This window comes from Oxyura jamaicensis, chromosome 1 (genome assembly GCF_011077185.1).
Source record: "Oxyura jamaicensis isolate SHBP4307 breed ruddy duck chromosome 1, BPBGC_Ojam_1.0, whole genome shotgun sequence".
Taxonomy (NCBI): domain Eukaryota; kingdom Metazoa; phylum Chordata; class Aves; order Anseriformes; family Anatidae; genus Oxyura; species Oxyura jamaicensis.
The window spans coordinates 152,155,578-152,181,824 of NC_048893.1; the positions used below are offsets into that span (position 1 = coordinate 152,155,578).

A 26,247-nucleotide genomic window follows, 5' to 3' on the forward strand; every position below is an offset into this window, starting at 1 on the left:
AGAGGGACCCCATGTTGGAGTAGGGGAAGATAGTGACTGAGAAGGAGCGGCAGAGACAAAGTGATATAGACTGACCACAGACCCCATTCCCTGTTCCCCTGTACTGCTCATGGAGAGGAGGTGGAAGAGTGTGGATGGAGGGGAAGGTGTTTGGGGTTTATTTATTTATTTATTTATTTATTCTCACTTCTCTAGCTTGCTTCTCTAGGCAATAGGCAATCTCCCTAATCTGAGCCTGTTTTGCCCATCACAATAATTGTTGAGCGATTGCCTTGTCCTTACCTCAATCCTTGACCCCTTTGCATCGCATTTTCTCCTCCTTCCCTTTCAAGGACAGGGAGTGAGAGCAGCTGTGGTGGAGCTTAGCTGCCCACCCAAATAAAACCACAACTTATAATGCACAACACCAGCACAACAACTTCAACAGGATGGAATACTCAGAAAATGTAATGAGAAGAAAGACCACAATGAATAAACATAAGGAAGAGCTTCTGTACTTAATCTTTGAAGAGATTAAATAAATTAGAAAACCTTAATTTGAAAAACAGATACATTTAGATTTTATTTTATGAATAATGTCTGCTGTATGCTTGTCTTGAAATAGACCAGTTAGTTATGTCTCATTTTATTCCTGCCTTTTCAAGATGATGATGCAATCTCTGCCTATATCAGTTATATGTAGGGTTTGGGGTTGGGAGTTAAGTAGGAGAAAACCATGTTAGCTTTGTGTGTGTGTGTGTGTGGTTTTCTTTTTCTAGTATGCTCCTTGAAGTCTACTAGGGCACCAGCTATGGTAATTATGTCAGAAGACAGGAGAGGAAGATGAGAGAAGATAATAAAATTTCTTTAGAATGCAGGGAAGGCACAAATGAAATTAGATGTGGGCAATGAACACATTGCAGAATTAGAATTTAAAATTAAGCCTTGAAATTAAGCCTTCAACATGAAAGATCTGCTTCTGGGAAAACCAGCTCAGCTGTCAGTTGCTGTGGAGACAGGTAAAATTATGGAGAAGGAGGAGTGTTTCTGTTGCCAATGAATGATGTCTTACTGATACCATACTGCTGGCTGGTACAAGGTTATGGAGCTGCAGATAGAAGCTGCATTACATGCTGCAGACCTCAACATAATGAAAAATGTTCCCAAGATTATGAAAAACAACAACAACAACAACAACAAAAAACGTTCTTGTGACAGAAATAATAACAGAAAACAAGTTTTTCAATGTACATACAAAATGGTTGAAGTAGTAATCTGATAATGCAGAAGTGGCTTGTGCCAACTGAAAAGTATTGGACAAGGGATACTACACAATGGTATATCTCCTAAACCTCGCAACTTCTTCAAATTGTGTAATTCAGTCTTAACTCTAACCTCACTAACAAGCGAGGATGAGGAGATAAGCTAGGTTTCTCTTGCTCATGGACTTTCCAATGAGGTCTTGAACTTTGTGGTATGAAAACCACAGAAACTCTCAAAAGGAAACAACAAAAAAATAATAAACTACTCAAAATTAAATGAAGATTCTAGTCTGCTAAAAGTAAATCATTCTAAGAGCAACATTTGAAATAAATAAATGCTTTAGCTTTCAATTCATTTTTGTGGTGTGTTCAAAATAAGTCTGTATTCTATTTCTATATTAACCTGGCACTTTAATGGACTTACCGCAGTATTTTAGCAGCTGCCACTTGATCTGAACAAACTGTTTTTTTCACCTCTCTGGAAAAGTTCATGCATAAACCAAGCATTAGTCCTTAAACTCTGGTTTTCCCCAGTCTTTCCGCTGACAGGTCCATGCCACTTGCAAAACACATTTTCTCATTAGTTATCTCTTGGTCCCCTAGTGACCAATAGTCTTGGAGTAGAATAAAATTCATAAAGAAGAGGATCTGTGAATTAAATCCCCAACAACCCTGTTCATGCATGTATGAACCTGCGTCTCACTCAGATGCTCAGAAGAATCAAATTGTACATAATCTATTACTTTTTTTCTTTCCTAAATGCCCTTCTAACTTTCCTTTTAGCTTTCCTAAGTGAAAAGTAGTATTGTGATGCTGTTTTGTGTATCATTTGAAGTAAATCTCTTGATTTTATTAACTGGTCAAAGTTACAGAATACTTAATTGTGCAACTGATCTAACATTTTTCATCAAACTGTCCATTTTAACACAATCCCTGTCCATTTTAACACAATTCTCACTAAGTTAATACTTTACGAATACCAGGAAAAAAATCACAATGCAAAGTTTCTGGAAAGGACTTTTCTTTTAATGAACTAAGACATGATTGAGCAGAGCAGAGATCACAGGGAGATAGATGTGGGGTGTATTTTATACAGAAAGAATGCATAACAGTAAGAAAGTCTAAATTCAATACATCTTCACTATAACTTTTTTATAGCGTTCTGTTTAAAAATCATTATAAAAGATAAGAAATTTAATATTCAAACAATAAAACCATATCTTCTGTATCTTGTGCATATGTATCACAATAGTGAACAATATAGGTCTAAACTGGTTTTAGAATGGGTGGATTGGGTATTTTTCAGTCTGTAGGACAGTATTTTTTTTCCAGTGGAAAGTGTTTTGTGAATGGAGACAGGACTTGAGGCTAGAGAAAGGATAATGTTATGACATCAAGAGCATTTCTCTGGAACACAACATTATACCACTATTTTTGCTACAGATTCCTGCATCTCAGCCATATTTTCACAAATGATTTTCCATGTACATTAATATTTTTCTAGTGTCCAAAAACAATTATAATGGAGCCTGATATGCAGATGTTCTACTTGGAGACTGCAGTTGAAACTATTGTTAGTACAGCTCTGAAAATATCAAGGGTTAAGTACTCTTCCAACACAAGCTGAGCATCTATTTTTTTTTTTTTTAATAAAATAAATAAGTAAATAAACATTTCTTGTTCATCTGTGACAGAAGAAGATCCCAGTAAGCATCATGAAAATAACAGGGTTTTACTAAATTTCCTGATATGGTACATGTGCAAGAAAAGGCTATGAGAATATTTTATAGTTTTGTCTTAGAAAAAAAAAAAAAAAAAACAAATAAAATTCAGTAAATAAGAAAAATAAAATAATTGTACAAGTATCATTGATAAAAGATCATGTACAAGTATTTGTGAATGATTATACAGCTAGAACTCTCTTTACTCATACATACAAGGGAGCTAAACTAAAGTACCTGCAATTAATTAGCTATATTTCTCATGAGCAATGATACATTTCTAAGGTTCTAGTAATAAACTAGTATATTGTCTCATTTTTGGCCCAGGTGATGTAGCATTTTGAAGTGTTTTAAGGAAAAATATATGCTACAAATACTTATGAAAATCAGTAAACTATGGAAAAGTGCAAGAGACTGTACTAAAGACTGTACTATTCTGTATTTCATCTGTTATGGTCTTGACATGAAATATGTACTGGTAAACTATTTTTGGAATGAATTGAGAGCTCTATGTTTTCTGGGAGGGAGGAACAATATCTAAACTGACAGTGAAACAATATTTACAGAGTAGCTTTTGAAAGAACAAGCAGGAAAAAGGAGTTAACACTAGTAATGATTTGGATGTTTTACTTAATAGTTCCAGTACAAGATCATACTATTTGTTTAGCTTTAGCCAAGTGATTACAGACAACTAAATACAAGTGTGGGGAAGGGTGTCTCAAAGTTAACAGGGTGTTTGTTTTTTTCGCTGTTTTGATATGATTTAGTATATACATTTTTTTGTAATACTATCAATGTAATATTATTGATGTCCCTCTAAAACATAAAAACTGTCAACAAACAGAATAGTAAAGATGCAGTGAGATCCTGATCTAGCATGTCACTCCATGTCGTTAGCTTTGCTTCAGTGGGTTCCATTTGAGTGCAGACAGAATAACTTGCTGAAGGGGACTGAAATAAGAAGTGATGTACAGCTGCTGCCTGCTTTGCCTTACACTATTTTATATGAACACTATGAACTGTATTTATATCACCTATTTTAGACAGCTAACGTGAATGTTTCAGTGCCTCAGATTTAGGCACCTTACTGCAACAGAGTGATTCAGATAGACCATGCTGATGATCTAGTCTCACCCTGTAGCTAAAAGAGAGAAAGCAAGAAGAAATCTGTGGTTGTATCAACATTAGCAAGTGGAGCATTTAATAGGAGAAAATGTTTAGAGGAAAATACTGATGATGAGAACCTGATATCCACACTACACATATTAAAGGTTTGAGACCTCTTCTTATCTGGGACTGATTTGAATATCTAGTAATAATTGAAGTACACCTGCTGGTTAACCAAAAGAAGTCTAGCTTGTGTTCTCAAAGACTACATTGTGATGCAAATCCAAGCACAGCAAATAGAAACAATGGGGAGATTGTCATCAAAAGTAATTTGTACTAAGATACTAAGGTACTTTCTCTGAATGCTTCCAGGGGACAATGCAGAACATCTTAATTAGAAGTCTTCTATTCTCTGTTGACTACAAAGAATTATATAGAAAAAAAAATGCATATTTTATTTGTCTTCATATTTATGTTTTCAGTACTGGGAAAAACAAACAAACAAAAAACATAGGAACTTATATAATTCCAAGGAATACTGCAAGGTAGCCATATACAAACAAACCAAGTGCTCAGGAGCACAAAAAAAAAAAAAAAAAAAAAAAAAAAAAGGGTGTCAAAGTGTCAAACACATCTTTTAGGATGAAAGATATAGGCAGGAGAATAGCTCTCCTCTGACTCAGTAGCTTAATGGCTAGGAAACTGAAGAACTTTCTGCCCCAAAGCACAATGTAACTCATGGGGAGATGGGACTGGTTATGGTGGCTATGGGGTTCTTGAGAGGAAGCTGCCTGAACTGCTGGCTGAGATTTTCATATCTAAATTCCACATAAAGTCCTTTTAATTCCAATTTAGGTCTAAATATGTTTCTGTTCAGTAGACTATATGATTTCCATGTAATAGCATATTTGTAATACCACCTACATTCCAACTGTTGTCTCTAGGTAAAACAGCATCTTCATTTTTGCTTGCTTTCATGTTTACTAGTACAACCATATAATTTCATATGTTGAGACCATCCTTTCTCACATGAATATTAAAAAAAAAAAAAAAAATTATTTCATAACTGTCAGCAAATGAACAGCTTTGCTTCAACTACCTATATAAAGCTGTACATACCTAATATATGTGTGTACGCACATGGTGTTGTGGTTTAACCAGCCTATCCCCCAGCAGCCGGCCCCCCAACCCCAGCTAGCCACCCCTAGCCTGCCCACTGGCAGGACAGAGCGAGAAGCTGAAAAGTCCTTGGCTTAGTGTAAGCACTGCTCTGCAACAAGTAAAACATCAGTGTGTTATCAACATTAGTCTCATCCTAAACCCAAAACATAGCACCCTACCAGCTACTGGGAGGAAAATTAACTCTATCCTAACTCAAACCAGGACACATGGTTAATAGGATTAAAAGTTCAGCTTGCATTAAAATAATAATAATAATAATAATAATAACTTAGATTAATAGTATTTGGGAACATTTCTCTTTGTTCTTTTTCAGGTAGTTATGTTGTGTTCATAACAAAAGCATATGCTGAGAATCAAAACCTTTAAAATTGCCTTTTCTTTATGAGATCATGAACAATTTATATTTAACAATTTAAGTATTTGGAAAAAATGTACTTGATTGAGTGAGAGTGATTAATTGTGAGATTCAAAGCAACAGGATAAAAGACGTGTTGAAGGAACTAATCACAACTATGAAGTTCAGAGACTAGGAGTACTGTCAGAAATACTCCAACAAGCACTTGTGCCTGATGAGATTTTGAAAGCAAATACAATTCTACAGAATTTATATGCAAAACAAGCAAAAACAAATTAAAGTCTCACATCCGAAGTAAAGTTACAGCTTGCCACTTCCTTCACCTCTGTTTCCCTCTGTGTGCTATTATATGATGCTTGTGGAGTGCCTCTTATCCTTCATGTACTTTTTATTTCCCTTTTGCTTCCTGTTTGATCCTATTGCCAATGGGCTTCCAAGTATTTTTCTCTTTGGATTCACCTCCTCTACTTGTACCTAGCATTATGAAAAAAATACAAATTCAACCATCATCTCAATCCAGTCCTCATATTTTCCTCTCCTTTTTCCTTTTTTTTTTTTTTTTTTTTTTTTTTTTGGCTCCATTCCTTTTCAGACTGATTTTTTTTTTCTTTTCCCTAAAACCTTCTGATGAATTAAAGAGTGCATAGTAATTTTAAACACTGATCACAGTTCCTGGTTCAGCATTTGTATATGTATATTTTTGTGGCCAGAATCTGAATTAGTAACAACTATGAATATAGTTGTATAGTATATAGTAAGAAACCAAAAATCAGCAGTCAGGGTAGGGTGTTCTGCCTACATGGAGTTATTAAAATAGTTGTACCTTTACCATGTATTTTTTATAACATGATTATAAAGGCAAATTAGTCATGGTTAAACAAGGTGGGGGGAATACTGCAACAATTTAATGTTAACACCAGAACAACGTGTAAGAATAATTTTGCTGATGCACTAATTTTCACTTTCCATGAGTTCATAATACACTACCATATAACTTATTTATATGGTAGTGTATTATTTTATTTATAATTAATTACTATTATTAATACAATTTTAAAATATATTTTTTACTGTACTGGTGTTTTTCTCTGAAAATTTTGATATATTTGCTGTTACCAAGCCAACAGTTAAGACACGCTAAAAACATCAACAAATAAAGTTCATGCCTATTGGCAATTTGCGAGCCAGGAGAGGAGATTAAAGTAGCTGTAAGTACATCTGTTAGGTCTGTTATGCCATGCATGCACTTGCACAGACTCCAATTTAGACTGAAGTTGCATCTGCCTTTGGTATTCATCACTTTTAGGTAGTAAGAGCTATTTCTCGTAATCTGAAACTATCTTCTTTGGGTCAAAAATTGTACTCTTTGTTTTTTTTTCTAATAAAAAGAGAGAAATTATACTTTTCATTGTAGCTTTTTTCAAAGCTCATATATACCTTAAAAATATCTGTGGGGATTGAATATTCATTTTATATTTGTATTTGATTAAGCTGATTTTTTTTCAGCACTGTTCAACAGGTTGAAAGCTATTGGCAGTGCTAGATGTCTCTGCTCCAAATTTGGTGGAGTAATTATGAAATAATGGCATTAAAAATTACCATGCTAATGAAAAATTGAATTTTCCAGTCCCAAAATACAGTATCCTTTTTATCTTAAGCATCAACATCACAGTAAATGGTATATCACTAGTGTTTTTCTTGGAGCTAGCTCATTTTCATGGCAATTTTGTCAGGCTGCAATCTAGGATATTTTTTTTTTTTTTCTATGTTTTGAAGAGGATTTTGACTTTTCTGATTACAGCAGAATGACAAAATAGTACATTTCAACATGTTACTGCCACTTCTGTCTTACTACTGCTTTTTTTCTTGTCCTTTGTCTGTATGGATCCCAAATGCTGATAATTGATAAGTAAAAATACTTTTGTACAGCCATTATTACTTCAAGCCATTATCTCCTTCAAGTGTGTGGGAGAAAAAAAAATAATAAAAAAATAAAAAAAAAAAATTCTCATTCCTAATTTCTTCATTTGATTTTCTATCCATTTTCAGGCAGATTTAATACCATCAGCTACTCCAAACAGCATTACTCTCTACATGGTATAAAACTACAGAGAGCAGTGATATTTAACATAAGTAAAGTTATTTTACACAGGAGTGATTAAGGATGTTTTTAAGGATTGGGGTTGAAATATCTGACCTTGTGTGAAGTTCAGAAATACACTTACATATGTATGTATGCCAGGTTGGCCAGCCTGAGGATCCCATACTGCAGGTCAGATGAAACATCTTTACCTGGGCCCCATCATATCACTCACAATTGAGTGGCACATCACTGGTGCTTTTAATACAACAACCAAGACTTGAAGATCCAGAAAAGCTCATTTGACTCGGACTCATTTGACAGCAGAGCCAGGGGGTAGTATATTGTTTTCATCTCCCACCAGTGACACTTCATAGAGCTGTCCTTTTGCTGGCTCATGAAGCTGCCTCTGCATCTCTTGGGCACATAAAGATTTTACCATGCAGCTCTAAGGACCTATGCTATGATGGGAATATGGAGGGACAGTTGGTGGCTTTCAGATCCCTTTTGACAAAGGACAGGAATTTTCTGTTTTTAAGTGTTACAGTCTATAAATTAAATAAAGGCAATCATTATATTGGGGTCAAAAAATACTTTGTAAACAACATTCCACTATTGTCAAAATTTGTGCAACACATTACTTGAAATTATAAAAGATTATTTCAGTTAATTGAGTTATTGCTGGACTTGGGCTTTGTGAAGGAACAAAGCACTTAGGAGCAAAAACTTGAGCACAAAGCGTACAAGTTTGTTCTTCAGAGCTGTGTGAAAGTAGAGGAACAAGGACTGAAGGAACTCTTCTGTATCCACGAGGATAAAAAGTTTCTTACATATTGGTTTAACTATTGAGCAAATAATTAAGATTTTGCAGAACAAATAGTCCAGGGAAATACCCTGAGTAAAGAAACAAGTCCTGGCCCTTCTAAAATCCAAGAGTTTTGCCATAGACTTTGGCAAAACCAGTAGCTGGGAAAAGCTTCAATGATAGACCATGTCTTCATATGAAGAGATGATTTCTGAAATATAGATAAAGCCAAACTTGTGTCTCACAAACTAAACGTACTTCTAAGACAGGCTGACAGAAAATGCACTGAAAGGAGACTAATTCATGAATGTAAGACCACACTCAGTAACACTTCTGGTGTAACTGGCAGATAAAGCTGCTGTTTGGAGTGTCAGAAGCAGAATATTAAGATAATTTGAAAATAATAATAATAATAATAAAGCATTATTAAAAAACTGAGTAACTAGAAAAGTGGCATGGAGTGAAGCTACTGAATATTTATGATCAGGTTATCTTTATAATAAAGGTGATACAAACCTTTAATATACAATGATCTGGCAATGATCAGAGGACAATGATAGATGGATGAACTCTAGTAACCTAGACAGTGAAAGATAGAGGACATTGAATTGGCAAATCTTCTGACAACTCAAGGAGAAAGATTGGTTGATAAGACTTTTATATCTATTATGAAACAAAAAATAAGAAAGGAAACACTTTTCCCTGAATGCTCTGTGTGCAAAACAGTCTTATTGTCCACAGAGGTAAAGAACTCATTAAAGGATGGGAGCAGAGAGAAGAGCATTCTGAGACCATGTCAAAGCTTTGAGGTGCACCATGGGGGCTGTGGAGATGTTGAAAATGCACAGCATGTTTCAGGAAGGACCACAGAGAGGAAATTAGAAGGGACTAAGTGGAGGGACTTTCAAAAAGGCATCACACAGGACTGATCCTTAGTCACTCAGGAAAACATAGTCAAAGATATGTGATAAATGCATCATGTTAATTTCCAAGTTAGTATTAACCAAGTTTCTATAAAATGACTATAAAATTCTTAATAAGGGAGGCATGATTCCAGTCTTATTTTTGGATGAGTAGCATTAAGGAGGGAATTCAGTCAAATAATCTCATCCTTTTATGTCCACCCATCATCATTCCACCATACATACACATCCTTAGTCATGGTTATATTCATGTAACTACATGAGAAATGCTTCTTCAGTTCCCACATCTTTCTATGTTACAATTCAGTAGCAAAATGAACATAAAACCACCTCAGTCTTCCCAGCCCACTCTGCATCCTACTTTCTCTAAAAATCAAATATATTATTAGTTGTATGTATTTTACTCTTTTTCTCATTTTGTCATTGCAAAGCCCCTCTGAAATTTTCTGCATAAATCCTGAATTAATATAATGTCCTGAATGAAAATATAATGATGTTAATCACAAAAGAAAGCTGTTCTCATTTATTTTACTATTGCCTGAAATAAACTTGCCAAAATGTTTTTTGTCTTCTTAATTTCAAGTATTTACCTGCAGTTCACATTTATATACTGCTTAAATTAATGTTTGTGCTGTTTTCCACATGAGAAGAATATTAGAAGGAGTAAGAAAGTTCACTAGTAAAGGTCAGCAAACTACAATCAATAGATTCATCACATCAGGTATATAGATTCATCATAACTTTATTTCCTTAAACTTTGTGATATTTGGAACATCTCTTGCATTTAGATGAACAGCCTCTGGATTTCTTGAAAAGCAGCCCAATTAAAAAATAATGAAGCTATTCTTTCTTAAACTGACTCATTATCCTGGTGGTTTCAAACAGCAACTTAGAGCTCAATTTTACACCAAATTATTTTGTGCCTGTTGGCCAGTGGTACCTTTGTAACCTTCTAAGGTGCTTCTGAAGTCAAGTGATTTCCCCAGGAAAAAAATATTAAAGCTGCTGTTATTCCCACTGTCGAGATTGTATTTAGGCTCAGAAAGCAAATAAAACTTCTAGTGAAAACAGGCAGAAGCCACGGGATGTTCAAGGCCTCTCTTCTACCTTAATCTTAATGGAACAACTGAAAAGAATAGTTTCATCTCAAGCAAACACTAAGATTTCTGCTGCCAATTCTGCATGGAATATTTTCTTTACAATGTCATTAATAAAAAATGAAAATAAATAAATAAATAATTTAGAATGAAAAACATTAAACCTTTTGGCAGGGGTCTATGAACTAGGAATTCGTCTGCCCCACCACCCACTCCCACTAACAGGAACACAAAAACACCTTCCAAGTAACACCTTCTTTGTTTCATGTATAAATCTGAGGAAGAATTAAGCCATTCTTGGAAATACAAACTACCGAAATCTCACCTTTAACATTATTCTTGATATATTTCTACTACTTATTTCTGTGCACTTCCAATAGTTACACCTACTGCTTTTTCACAAAAGACTCACTCTAGCAGAGAATAGAAAATATTTCTGCATAGGCTCCTACACCCGCATTTTTTGAGGATTCTGTTCAGTGGGAGTAGGCAAGACTTACCCTCTCAGGCTGTGTGATTCCTTGGAACAAAACTGATATATCAGAAGGGATTAAGTCATCTGAGAATCCACAAGTTGAAGGGTGACCTACACCAGAAGTTGTGTTAACCCAAAGTGGACCCAAAAGAACCTCACGGTTCAACATATAGATGCTTGTTTTCACTGTGGTTTGTTCGTTTAGAGTACTTGAAGAAAAAAGGCCTGTTATCACTACTGACAAATCCTAACAAGGTAATAGGAATATCTAATTACTCTGCTTTGTCTAATTTAGGATAAAATGACCCATGCAATGAATTTCCCATAAAAAACCTTGGAAGATTATTCCATAAACCAAAGCATTTCTCAAACTGATTTTACATTATTGGTGACTGCTTGCAATCTAGTATTTGATTACTAATAATTTAAATAACATTACCAGTACGAAAATAAAATAGGAATTGTTAAAATATTCCTCAATGAAAAAATAAAGGAAACAAACCTTCTATCCTGAGCTATTTTCAAGTTGTTTGAGATTCTTTATTAAGAAATTTTCAAAATATGTGATGTTTTCACAATAATAGCAATGTTAGTGTACTTTAAAGTTACCTCATTTTTAAACAGACTTATTATAGACAGATTTCTCCTTGTCAAGGAAAAAAAAATTGACAACCTGATCTCAGTTACTTTATTGAAATTCATTTGCTTTGCATCCAATAACAATTTATTAGGCAGAAACAGAATGAAGAGTGCCCTCACCTCAAAAAAGGGTTCCAGATCCACACCTGTTGTTTCAGACAGCTTTACACCTAAACACTTTACACCTAAAAGAATTATACATTTATTGGGCTGGAGCCTAAAAGAGTGTTTCAACTCTTCCAGAACAGTGTACTGCTATGTGCATACAAACATGCACAAAACTAAACATTGCCTCTGGCTTAGCAAATATGCAATTATTCATGCACTATGGAATTGCTTCAAAAGAAAAGATGCATCCCTCATGCATCCCTCCAGAACAACTTTGAAGATATTCTCTCAAAAGCTGATAAGTGACGATTCAAATATCTTACTCATCAGCATCATTCTCAGGAGTTTAGTCTTAGGTTAGATTCACTGCCTGATTAATCACCACAATTGTTGTTAGGCGTTATATCATATAAGGCATTAAGCATTATATCATATAGCCTTAGATACCTATATGAAAATTCCATCGTGCAAGGCAGGAATATACCTAAAAATAAGAGGTTTTCAATACACACAGAGTTGTCCTAACTCTTTTGGGGAGCATTAAATGTTCCAGAAATACAAGAAATGGTAAAAAATATATATGTATTCTTTAGATTGTCTTTGCAAATTAACTACTCACTCTTGAAACACATGTATACAGCTCTCTTGTATAATTAGATCAAGAGAGTTTTTTTTAATGATTTGTTTGAATATTAAGTTTCTGCTATATGTAACATAACTTGGTAAATATCTTTGCTCCAAAGAGCTATAAATGATTAGCATTTGCAGATCACAGAGGAAAAAATAAAAATATAAATAAGAAAAATGTTTATCGAACGAATACTAGTAATACTTAAAAATGTGTTTTTCATATTGATACAAGAGTATCAAAACCACAAATGTGTAATAAAGTGTGACTGCTAACGGTTACTATCATCTTGAAAAATGCTTACCCTACACATTTCAACTGGCTCTTGAAAAACAAACAAACAAACAAAAAGCTCATATTTGTGGATTTAAACTAATTAAGATTACAATGCAAAGGTATAGAAACAGTATTGTCTTTGGTTTTATTCTGTTATATCAGTTCTTTCAGCATGACTCATCTGAACAGTCATTGCATTCAACAGTTTGATCAGCTGCTAACATCACAGAATGGAACAAAAAGATTAGCATTTATGTATCAGCCATTAAAATGATGAGCCTAATTTGCCAACTCCATTAGTCTTTCTAGAAAGGTTTATTGTCTGTGCTGTACAATAACGGTAATAATGATGTTGAAATGACTATAAAAACTAACCTAGAACTATATAAATCAATGGCAAAGATACATGCAGGATTCTTTAGACCAAGTGCAGTTTATGGACTTGCATCTCATTTGTTCAGCAACACAGACTAAAAATTGCATGGATCTACTCTTTATAATTTTCTTCATCTTGCATTTGATTTTGTTCATGTTTCAGCAAAAAAAAAGACAGGGAAATTATACAGGGTTTCTTCTTCAAAAGCAGATTTAGCTTGAGAGGTCCATTAAGCATGAGGGATGGCATTGACCATCCCGCCACCAGAAGAATAAAAATTGTTCTAGAATACTTGAAGAAGCAAAAACTAACAATGAAAACTATATAAACATTAAATGGAAAATTGGACCTCATTTATGATCCAAAATGTATCCACAATGAAAACAGCTGTCTTGTATATGACAGAATTTCAGCATACTTTTTGAGTGTTAGGGGCTGTTCAGGTGCATGAGTATATACAAATATCCATACACTGTGGTTACTCATGATGCACAGACTCTAATACTTCCAGGCGTTCTTCTCAGGAGAAGAGAAAGCATTAGTCTCTTGGGTAGCAATTGGGATAGATGAGCAATTTAAATCTATTCATCAGATATGCAAAAGTTCCACTTGATCAACAATCTGTATTTCTGTTTTTCCATCAGCAACTAGATATGGTACATAAGGTGCAATCAAGAGTATGTGGTTTGGCCAGTTTCTGTACTGTTTGTGCTCTAGACAGTGATTTACAGTGTCCAGCTGGAGCTGCTTTAAAAAAAAGAAAACTCAGACACTAAATTACTAATTAACAAGGTACAAAGATGCTTCCACAAAGGATCTGTCAATTACTCCAGTAATCTCAATGGGTTATGAAGCTGGTGCCCTTTAAAAGGACAACTGAAAAATTAAGCAGCATATTTACTTGCACTACATTTGTTATTTAAGTAATAGAAAAATATTTAAACAATATGTACATTGCTGTTTTATGATCAAATGACATGTAAGTCTCATGAGGAAACATCGTAAGTATAAAATGTACTTTTTTTGTAGAAAGGACTGTACACTGTATTTGCTCGGTGTTTCACACAAATTCTAATTTTGAATTCTGATAATCTATTGCTTTACTTAATTTTGTAAAAAAAATAAACATAAAAAAAATGCAATTAAATCTCAATTCCATTCTGCCATTCACTGAATTTAATGGAGATAGGCAAAAATCAGTTTTGGCAGAATTTGACTAAAAATCCTTGTAACAAGTGTACATGTGCGCCACAACCAATCTAATTCTAGTCAATTTATACATGGCTTTCAGTACGATATCTTAGTAATTAAAAAAGAAAGAGGCTTTGGAGTTCTCATTCAAAGAATGGTACAGGATTTCTGAAGATCAACTTTAAGAACAAACAAATTGCTTTTTCAGTGTTCAATTTCAGGTAGCTGTTCCTTCATCAGCCAGGCTAAATTGCAAAGACAGGTGTTTGTATTTAATCAATGCATTTTAGTTATGTTCCAGGTATTCAATTAACAATGCTCATTGCTAGCCAATAGCAAACATGATGGACCATCTTGGAACAGAAGCAGTTAAGGAATATTGCTCCTGGCTTTTCACCAGTTCAATAAATAAAGCTCCCTTGTGCTGCTCTTTTAAATACCTTCATTTTTAAATTAGATTTTGATTTTCTGCTCAGAAACAACTATACCTCTGCTGAGCTATCACAACCTATTTTGCAACTTTGATTAGCATGATATTTCCACCCTGCTTTTTTACAGCTGTACTGCTAGCAGAGTATAGACTGCTTCGCAAAATAAACAATTAAGATTTTATTAAGGAGGTTTCTTTTGCAGGCCAACTTTGCCAATTTCTTTTACATTTTGAAACCACATGTGCATGTGCATATGTGCATGTTATGCAAAGTTTAAACTAGATAAGAATATTGTAAATTGAAAGGACTCTAACTGGTTAAAGAGAATATGGTCTGAGTCAGAAACTGTTCATGAGGTATTTTTCATATTTCTCGAAAATACAGATACTGATGATGGACAAAATCCTATATTGCTAAAGTTGTAAAGTCAAAAGCTAATATATGAGAAATAAATATTTATTTTCTGTTTATACTGTGAGTCATTTTTTTGAAACTAAATAAAATGTAGTCACTGTTTGAACTCTCAGCTTCTTTCTTTGTCAAACATTCAGTTTAAGAGCTTTGGAAAACGCTTTGTTTGGCCACTGGACTCTGGGTGATCATCATCCCTTTACTTTGATGGATCACTGCATTGTTTGAGTTTCCTGGGGACTATAATGCATTTAAAAACAAGGGCACTGATAAATTAAAAGGCATTTAAACATTCTGCAACAGTTTCTGGAGTCAGCTGACTGATCACTTATTACATGCAAAGGTAGTTATTACATGTGAAGAACTGTTCTGCCACTGTTTTTAACAATTTATATTTCAACAGTACCACTACCATAAGTTCAATTTTATTTTACATGTGAAAGCTGCATATAGTTGTGAATGGGTACCCTCGTGTAGAAAAGATTTAAAACATGAAAACAACAATAAATGACAGTATATAAACCTGTGGACTAATAATCCAATCCATTTGCCTCATAAACCACAAATTTCAATGTGCAATAAAATCAGCAGACACCTAGTAAACTGACCACATGAACGATCACACATCAATGCGATAAGAAGCAGACAGTTCCCCAAGCTAGTGAAGCATTCTTACTATGATCACTCAGATCAGGCAGATGTTCAGCTCATTCAGTTTTGGAGAACAGATGACTTTACTAGTACAGCTTGTCAAATTTTGGTGATGCAGTAATAAAGTCAAGTGCAAAAGTGAGGATAAAATGCAGGAATGCTCAGCTGTTGGTAATTTCTTCTCAATTGTACCATAAAAGTACTATACTACTGGCACAGTGCATTGTGCTGCCATGTGGGGAAAAAAACAAACAAACAACAACAACAACAACAACAACAAATTTCACTTGCAGGTTCAGGATAATCTTAAGGTATCTACCAGAAAGCCACCATCAAAAGAATGAGCCCAAGTTTCTCATCATGACTTCAGGTATACATTTCCACATACTATTTTGTGTAACTTCAAGATATTTTTAGTGGGTTACTTATCAGATCAGCTTGCTGGTCTAGGTCATCACATCTGACTGCAAGACCTGAAGAAAGGGAAGCAGTCACAAGCAGGAACAGAGAACACATTTAACTTTTCTGACAGAAAACTTCCATCCAGTGGGGTTAGGAGTAAATGAAAACATACTTTCACAGTCTGAACCCAAGTCTTTTACAACTTTTTTTTTTTTTTTTTTTTTCCTAGTTGAAAGGAAGTATAACCTAGAAACTCACAGCCTGCTCTGTAAGGTTATGGAGCACAGTTATATAAAGTTATGACATACAGAACTGTGCAAAATCTGCATTGTTCTCTCTGAAACAAGGCAATTACATATCACACATTGAGCTTGATTTATCAATAGAGTTTTGCTTTCACAAAGCACACAAAGCAAAGAAAAATGCTCTGAAGGAACCGTTTAACATTGGAAATGCCAAAACATCTTGATTAGAGCTTTTTCCATTTTGGAGCATGACTGATCAGGCCACCACAATCTGCTTTATACGGGATGTTTAACTACCTAGATCATAACAAAAAGGAGAAATCTGACTGTAAAGACCAAGTAGGGCTCCAGAAAATAATAATTAAAAAAATAAAAAATAAATAAAAATGGACCATCTCTGCTCCCTCCCTTCTTTTTTGTATCCTATTTATCCAAAATTTTGACTAGAATGAATGCACTTTTTCAGACTCGTCGCCTTCTCCTACATAGAGTTTTAACTATGAGAAGGGCCTTAATACCTAACACAGTGATTGCAAAGTGACTTGAGCAATGAAAGAAGTATCCCCATTCATGTTTCATTCATTTTCCAGAAACAGTCCACTCTCCAACAATTCATTCTACCTTATGTTTTCTCCCGTTCTCTAAGTCAGCTTTTTAGTAACCTCATTTCTTCTATCTAGAGCTGCATTTTTGGACTCCAAAGCCATGGATGGCAACACTCACAGAAATCTATCCAAAACCATAACACAGATCCATGTAGCATTTACAAGGCAAGAGAAAAGGTTGTTCTAGATTCAAATACTGCAACCATAAATACCAACCCTTTCTCTAAAAAGTCACCCCTGTTGCATGACTGAAAACACTAGGAAAATGAAACTTAGAAAAGAGCGATTGAAAGAGATGCATTTCCAGAAGATAGGAAACTGTATCCTGCACTGATACCCTACAGCAAATATACACAGGATTCTGGTGGAAGCCTTCCTGGCAATAACCATCAACCAGTACAATCACACTCTGGATAGGATAACTGCACATAAAGATCTTTCCCTAATGTTATGCTTCACTTCTTAAAACATAATTCAGTTTAAGAAAGCCATTATAGTTTCCTGTATTAATTACTTTTTACAGGCTGTCAAAGGAAAAATCCAAGGTCAAAAGGGATACTATAGTCCAAAAGCCAACTGCAAACATCTTATGTGGCAACTGCAGTGAAAGACTCACAGAATACATTTTGTCAGATTTGGGGTACTTCTGTATACAGCAACAGTTCTCACGGCCATGGCAGACTCCATATACCTACTCATGCTATGCTATATTGGTGTCTGATACCTAGCTGTGCAACAGCCTCTCCCCAAGCGTTGACTTCCCTCCAAGATAAACTCTGACAGGTGTCTCTGCAACGTTTAGTTGCAGAGACCCTTAAGTCAGTTGGACATAGCCAAAAATATCAGAGGCTCCCACCACAGATATGGCAAGAGCTAGTGCTATGGAGGTTCATGAAGAATCTGTTTCTGGCAACAGAAAGGGCTTGTTTGTTTGTTTGTTTGTTTGTTTGTTTTTTTCTTAGAAAGCAGGTTGTATTGCTTACTTCTTAGTCAAGCATGAGGTTTGAACTAATTAGATTACCCAGTCTGCAGGACTGGCACAGCTGCCTTGGCCTTTGATCTTTCTGATATAAATGAACTGAACTCTGCATAGGTTTTCATTGTGCTTATGTTTGTATTTGTGTGTGTTTGGGCACGTTTTTCAGATTGGTCCTGTAAAATAAAGTTTCAACTGGTTCACAAATACTTGTCCTGGTAAGCATGCAGCTTGCCTGTTTTTTTAAGTGCCTAAATGTGGCTTTGAGGCCATTCCAGATAAAAGCCATGATTTCACCTCCATGTATGCATGCCCAGTACATTATTCTGTAAAGCATACTGAACTGAATAGCCCTTGTAAGGCACCTGTTAAAAATAGTTGAGACTTCCACTTATTCTGGGAAATTTTCTTTGCTATTTTAAACCCAACAGGTCACTGAGCAGATCCAAGGCTCCATTGTTATCAGAGTGTCTGTAGAAATGTTCCTTTCAGGAGAGAAAGAGAATATATATATAACAGCTCTCAACTCTCCGTATCCTTTACATCTGCTGCTCAGCTGGAAACGCTGTTAAAAGGCCATTAGAAGCTTAAGGTAACAGACCTCGCAGGCTGCGAGAGCCAGAGAGCAATTTGCTGTTTGCGTTAGGAGCACCGGCCCTCGCCGCTTCCTCTCCGTGAACCGAAAGCAGCTCCTGTCGGGAGCGGTGGAAATCGATCCCCCCGCCGGGGGCCTTCCGGCCGGGCTGGCGAGGGGCGGCAGAGCCGCCTCCTGGGCGCGCCCCGCCGCTGCAGCGCGGAGAGGCTGCTGCGAGGGAAGAGCAGGGAAAGCCCTCCCACCCCGCCGCCGGCCCTTAAGCCTAGGGGAGGCTAGCTCCGCGGAGGGCAGCTCCCGCAGTCCGCGGTACCTCTCACCCCTTTCGGGTTCGGAGCTCGAGAGGCTGCGTGGGAAGGTACCGACGCTGCGCTTAGCTCAAAGAGGTCGCGTTAAGTGAAGGAAGTTCATACGAGGGTGCCGGCGGTCTTTGTGGCAGCCTCCTAGGACACGGGCTAAAAAAAAAAACTCTCTGAGGGAAAGGTTGGGTTTGGAGCGTGTGCAGCAGCTCTGTAGCAATGAACGGAGAAGAAAGAAAACCTTATTTTCAGAAGGTTTTAGGCTGTTTTTACATAGAGAAGAATAAAGTGCTATGAGTCTCACCAGGCACATGTTTTCCTGCCATCTGCAACACATTTTAAATTCCTTTTGCATCTTGTAATGTATTCTCTCTGTTTAGCATAATAACTATTCTGCTTTTAAACTCCAACCTTTAAATGCTGTTCCTAGAAATTTGTGGAGAAGTATTAATTCTTTTACACATATTTAAGCTGCTAAAATAATTATGCCTGGCAGTATGAACAGTCAAAACCACAGAATGAACACTCCCTTCCCAGGGAGATAGCACCCATTAACCAGGTATGAGGGGTAGCATAAAGTCATAGTTCATTGAAAATGTAATTTCATTTTGCTAGTAATGGGAGTGCTGATACTTTGATACTGTAATGGAGTTTTAAGCACCAAGCTTGTTATTTCAACTAGAAACTTTAATGTAATTATGCATTTTCACTTTGCTAAGCAGAAAGGAAGATTAGTATGCATAGTTTTCTTACACATATCGTGGGGAATAAGACAGAGATCTCTGAGTGATACTGCAAGATCCTCAAGTCATTCAAAGAAATGGCAGGTGGTAATTTTAAAGACAGATTACCCAGGAAAGCTTTTATTGTTGATCACTTGTTATAAGATTTGCCATTTGCAAGTAATTGTACATTCAGCTGAAACTGACCTTTTATGAGAGCCAAGTGGTAATATAAATGAAATGAATATATTCTTTATTGCAGTAATATAAAAAGAATGGCCTGAGCTTTTAACATAGTGCTTGACCTCTCTGGTGTCTGAACACCAACTAATCTCAGGAGTATTTCACAATAGCATATGATGAAACCAGTACTAATACAGCATTATAACAGTTTAACACAATAGCACTTAGAAGTGTATAAAATATTATAGCTTTAGGTATGGTTTTGGGTTATAAATCAGACAAATCAGACAGTTAATAGAAAGGAAAAAGAAAAAATAAAGATGATTAGAGTACAATACACTGAAATTCATCATTACACTAACTATTAAAGCATCGCTGCTTCTACTTTAAATCCCCTTTTCCAAAATACACTACCATAAAATCAGTTGAGAAAACTCCAGATGCTAAGATTTAAAATTCTCAGTCAAAATCAATCATTTATAAGCATTAAAAACATGCTATTTCTTCTCCAAGGCCCGGATCTTACAAAGAGCCCTTTTAGGTTTAGATGTGCATACATAAGTTGTATTCATTTTAATGGAACCGGTCACATACAAAACAATAAATATGCACAACAGTGATAGCAAAGCCAGGTCTTAGAAAAACTATACTCCCTCCTTGCTAAATGCACACATGCACTCACAATGGGAAAATAGGGCAGGTCATAAGGGAGTGTGACCAGAGAGTCTCTTGCTGCTGCAGTTACTGAAATCACAGAGGTGAGAAGCAGCCATATACAAAGTAGAGGATACTTTTACAACAGGGTTAAAACAAAACAAGCACAATAGATTACGTCAAATTCCACATCCATCTTCATTTTCACCACTAAATTCAGGAATGAATTAACCTCCAGTGGCCCAATTCAGATTTCACAAGTTTGATTATATTATTGATTTTGATAAGGCTATTCCTATTTTATACTCATGAGACAACTACACAAGGTTTCTTTGAATTTCCATTTGTTCACAGAATTCTCAGTGACATCAGTAAAGAAAGAGTAAAAGAAAACATTAATTAAGAAGTGCTTTGACACAGACATGGTCAGGAGAATTTTCCACTGTTCTTCTGTAAATCTGTCATTACACATTAGAGCTACTTAAAGCAAAGAAAAACATTCATATATTGGAATATTTGGCATGGACTAATAGCTCAATTGCATGAGTGACTACTGAGTTTATTTTTATTATTATTATTACCACTTTAGAGCTACAAGCAACTGTGTTATATTTGCTAGTTTTCTTCAGCCAACACCTCTGAATTATGCCAGTATGAAACCCATTCATCAAAGTGCAATTTCAAGTGACTCCTGACCTTCAAAATGAAGGCTTTGCTTCTGTTTTCATTTCAGTTACTTTCACTATAGTGTCTATGTGTTGCCAGAATCTCACCTCGTTCATCATCTGCACAGGAGAACAAAGCCCTCTAACTTCTTAAGAACTATTTAGAATTTAACATCTTTACAGTAGGACACTTTACTGGAACACTTCTAGTGTTTCTTTAAATACACTATTAAATACACTATTATTCAACATCTATTAAAAAAAAAATAAAAAAAAAAAAAATTCAACAGCAGAACAGTTTGAGATAAGACATCTTTAACTTTGATGTCTCATACTCCTGGTTTCCCGTACAATGCTTACTTAAAGTTCCTAAAATCATGGCTGGATTAAAAACAAGTATTATTAACAGATATGTGATGTAAATTCACTTTTGAATTAACTTTTAGGTGACAGAATTTCCTACAGTGAAACATTTCTGTAAAGTCATTAAGAGCTCTGCTCAGAGCTTCTGAATGTTGGATTATGGTATCATGAACCTGGCAGTTCAATTCTTTTTCAATTGCAGGATGCACATTTCTACAAGAGATTTTACAAGGATATCCCAGTGTACAACACAAGCTACTGACACCCACCCTGTGACTGATGCTGGTTTTGCACAGAATCAGGCCCACAGCAGCATAATACATACACAACAAACTTTCCTCTGCCTATCCCCTCATCATTCACTGGCAAAGTTCCTTTACTGAGGACTTACTTTGATGACCTGTGTTGTAAACCAACTTTATATACCATATTCAGTGTAGGTCACAGCACCAGAATTTGGTGATCAGACAAGACGTTAGATGCAAGCAAGCTGATTACAAATAACTGCTATACAATTTCATTGAACAATTTAGTATTGTTATGAAGGCATAGCAGATGACCATAAATATATTATTACCAACTTCAACACATTTCACTTGTAATAAAATACAGTAGGAAAACCTTGCCTTACAGTGCACAAACAGGTAGCTTTTAAAATCCTGTACTTCCACCTTCTCCATTCAGAATTTTATAGTGAGTGCTGGTATAAATAATTCTACAAAAAGTTGTCAAGTTTGGTTTTGTTGCTCCTTTCAGTAGAGGGGCACCTCTGTGTCCATAGCCTCTCTTATTTAAATAGATTGTTGAGCTCTTTGCATGACTATATCCGTGCTACCACTTCAGTTTATCCAGTTTCAACAGTCCTTTCTAGAAAGTAGCTTTTTAACAAATGACAAATAGAAACATATGACTACTGCTAAATCAAAAGACATCAACCATACTGTGTTTTACTATTTTCCATCATATAATCAAGTCATCGATGTAAAGTGTCTTAAAAACACACTTGTTCAGAAATATGAACATAATTAAAGTACTTTGAACTCTTTAAAACATGGGGCCTTTGACAGACTACACTTGTTTCATAACAGTAACAAATTGCTTTTTTAACCAAATCAGTATGGTGGAAAAGGACAGAATGAAAACAATTATTCTGAAATCTGTATGTTAATTGCTTTAATTAAGTACTTCCAACATTGTGCCTGGTTGCAAATAGGTAGCTTTCACATTAACAAGATCCCATGCTTCACGAGCAGTTATTATAAAACCTCTCAACACCACAGGAAAAGAGTGTTTTGATACACACCTTAAACAATCTCAATCTTCCAAAACTGAATAGCTACACACAAACAGCTTTAAAGTTGATACACCTATATACCAACTAGCCAAAAGTCAGATAAGCCACAAAGAAAATAAGCAACCTGTAATAGGAAGTGCAGAAAACAAATATTCACACCTGCATAAAACAGAAATTATGTGATACTTGTAAACCTTAAGAGGAAACTGAAAAGTAATTTTAGGTTTAACTATTATTCAATATTTGGCTACCATGAATCTTTCTGTATTAGTATATGTTATCAGAAACTTGCAAACTGAGTAACCTGCAGAATTCCTTAGTGCATAGCAACTTTGCTTTGAACGTTCAAAAAATAAGTAAGATGATAAAACTGGTCTGTGAGCTGAAAGCAACAAGTCTTTAAACAAAGTTACTAAAGCACTGAAATTCACTGGAATTCATTCTTTTTTAAATGTGACAGGGAATATTCTACCACCCTGTTTCCAGGCAGATGGAGTAACAGTAAGTAAAGGGAAATAAAGTATGACCACAGGGTCTGTGGCTCACAAGAGAGGTTTCATAGAACTGCATATAACTGACAAGCAACTTAAGCAAGAGTTTTTAAATAAGAACACAGAAAGACCAGACAACCGGTGAGCCCAAGGGCTGAAGGTGCCTGTGGAACAGTAACATGCACAGGCCCCACTCTCTCCCACCTTGTTCCAGCACGTTAGTGGGTCAGACCTACTTGTCCAAAGGAACCACTAGGGCTATGCAGAGACGGGGTCTGTTATGCATTGGCAACGTGGAACAACCTTCCTAACGTTTTTGTGAAATACATCCTCACTGTCCTAAGATTTTCCACATGTATCATTCCTCTTGAAAAATGCTAAATTGTGCACAGTAACTGTGGTTTATTTCACCTCAGGAAAAATGTACTGCTTCCAACTTTAAAAAGGAAGCAAGCAAACTGGGGAGCATCTAATTCACTGTACTAACGGCAAAATCTAGCAGCAAAGCATTAGTGGCAAAGCAGAAACCTTTCTTGAGGGCTCAAGCAGTCCAATTTGAGCAGCTCAAGCTCATGCCTTCTCATATTATTTCTCTCTTTTTGTCATGCTCTCCAATTGCTAAAGGATTATCTGCCTCGGACATATTTTCATTCAATCAGTTCCAAAGATGCAACCTGGATAACGGAACAGCTGGCAAATAAAAATTACAGTTGTAATAATAATAAAACACCTTTTGTATGTGGACTGAGGTATAACCTGTTGTAAGCATGTTTCAGCAGAAGGAAGAGCTAACTGACAGGCTGCCTGGCGTCTCCGGCGGCGGAGCGGTGGGGGGGCGGAGAGGAGGGGGTTCTCCCCAACAGCTGATGCTTCTGCTCTTTCTGGGCTGCGCCTCCAAGAGGCTGGCCTAGCCCCGTCGGAAAGGGCAGCGGCGGGGGCACGGAGCGGCCGGGGACACGGCCTGCCAGCCTCGGCGGCCCCGGGCAGGGCTGCCTCTCCCCCCTCCTCCTCCTCCTTCACGCCCCGTCCCCGCTGGCAGAGGGCAAAGTTATTGCCCCCTGCACACAGCGGCAGCAGGAGCTACTGCGGAACAGCTTTCTGCCTCCAGCAACCCGGCTGTAACTCTCAAGAAGTTTCTGCAGGCGAACAAAATTGCTGCTGAAGCTCGCCCGCGTCTTTTTTCTTTTTTTTTTTTTTTTCTCCTTTCTTTCATTTTTTTAACCCCCACCCCCATAGTTTTTTATGTTTCATAAATCCATTCATTTCTTTACACGCGCGCGCCCCGCCGGCGAGCACCGGGTGCCCCCGGGAGCCGGCAGAGCCGCTCCACGCCGCGCACGCAGCCTGGTGGTGCCCAGCCCCGCATCCGCGGCAAGTGCGCGCAGCCGGCCGCCGGTGACACCCCCCCCCCCCCCCACCACCACCCCTCCGCGACCCCAGCCCCTTACCTGCGATCTCCTGGTAGGGCACGCTGGCCAGGCTGAAGCCCTTGGCGCTGTACGCCTGCCGCACCTCGCCGCAGCTCCGCGCTTTGCCGTCGGCCCCCGCGGCCGCGGGCGGCAGCAGCAGCAGCAGCAGCAGCAGGAGCAGGAGCAGCCCCGCCAGGGCGCAGCGCGCAGCCCCCCGCGCCGCCGGCATGGCGCGGCGCGCAAGTACCGCGCAGCGCGCAAGTCCCGCGCCGTCGCCGCGAAGCCACCGCGCTGCCGCCGCGCCCCCCGGCTGAGGGGGCGGCGGCCCGGGAGCCCCCCGGCCGCCGAGGCAAACTTTTGGGAGGCGGGGGGAAGGTGGGCGCGGAGACACACTCATGCGCGCACAGTGCGCAGTGGAAGGAAAGAGGCGGCTTCGTCCCTCCGGCTGCTGGTCCAAATGCAAAAGGGTCTCGCCCCCCACCAAAAAAAAAAGAAAGGAAAAAAAAAAAGGAAAAGAAAAAAAATGTGGTGGTGGGGAATCTTGCTATAGGTGGTGGAGATTGACACAGCGGGCGCGTTGCTGCGAGCGGAGTCCCGGGTCAGCGGCGGCGCGATCTGCCGCGGATCTGCGCCTACCGCCTCTGCGAGTCTGGAGGTGGTGGAGAAAGCAGCCGGCGTGGGGATGGACTGGACAGCGGCTCTGTGCGTGCGTGTCTGTCTGTGTGTGTATGCATGTGCATGCGTGTGGTGCACTGGGTGCGTGTGCCTGTATTTACGGGATCCGGGGAAACCTCTGCTCCGCTCAGCGCTGGAGCAGCCTCCTGAACCAGGCAGGGCGAAATCCTGGAGGCAGATACAGCGAGGGAGACACACGCACACACGCACAGGCACACACACACATACACGCACGCACGCACACACACACACACACACACACGCACACATATACACGCGCGCGCACACACACACACACACACACACACACAGAGAGAGAAACGTGCTACATATTGCATCGCCGAAATACAGGAGCAGAAAGCAAATCCTGGCGTGGACCGCTGTTTGGTGGCAGAAGGAAGGAAAAGCACCCACATCTCTGAAAACTTCCTCCTCACCACAAATCGAGGCGCTCCTAGCCCTAAAATTACAAGCTGCCTGCTAGTGAGAAGTCAAAAAAGGTACTCATAGGCAGTTTTGCTCTCTGTATTGTCAGGTTTGGAGTGGGCCCCATAAATAGGTTTATTTTCATTAATTATTATTTGTTGCACACGTAAATGCCTGAGCTGAAGAGGTAGAAGGAAGGGAAGTAAGGCTGTTTCTGTGCAAGAGACAAAGCAGAATGAGGGAGAGACAAAAACAAAAAAAAAAAAAAAAAAAAAAAAAGGCAGTCCTTGACCCAGGTAATTTGCGCCACCCTAAGAGAGGAGAACAGGGGACAAAGCCATAAATTCTCTCCTGCAAATGAACACCTGCAAAGAACTGAATGGAGGAAGCGAAGAAAATTCCTGCAAGGTGAATTCAGTCTCTGCTTAAGGAGAAAGAAAAATATTCTGTTCAAAAGTGTTTGATAGTAAAATCCAAAGTTAGAGTTTGAAATGATTTATTGCAGTGCTTTTTATGAGTGCTGTAGAGAAGTGTGATATTTCGTCAAAA

The 26,247-nt window shown here is 37.6% G+C and overlaps 1 protein-coding gene across 4 annotated transcripts in view; it reads right to left on the reverse strand.

Annotated features, from left to right (window-relative positions):
- Positions 1-25,436, reverse strand: part of GPC6 (glypican 6) — a 795,726-nt gene extending 770,290 nt beyond the window's left edge. For 3 of the 4 annotated variants that reach the window (XM_035319317.1, XM_035319313.1, XM_035319308.1), the window contains exon 1: positions 24,637-25,434. In XM_035319317.1, the coding sequence (XP_035175208.1) occupies positions 24,637-24,994 (358 nt within the window). In that variant the 5' untranslated portion in view covers positions 24,995-25,434. Of the gene's footprint in view, positions 1-24,636 lie in introns of all 4 variants that reach the window. The other variant, XM_035319320.1, reaches the window with a different exon arrangement.
- Positions 25,437-26,247: the final 811 nt, after the last annotated feature.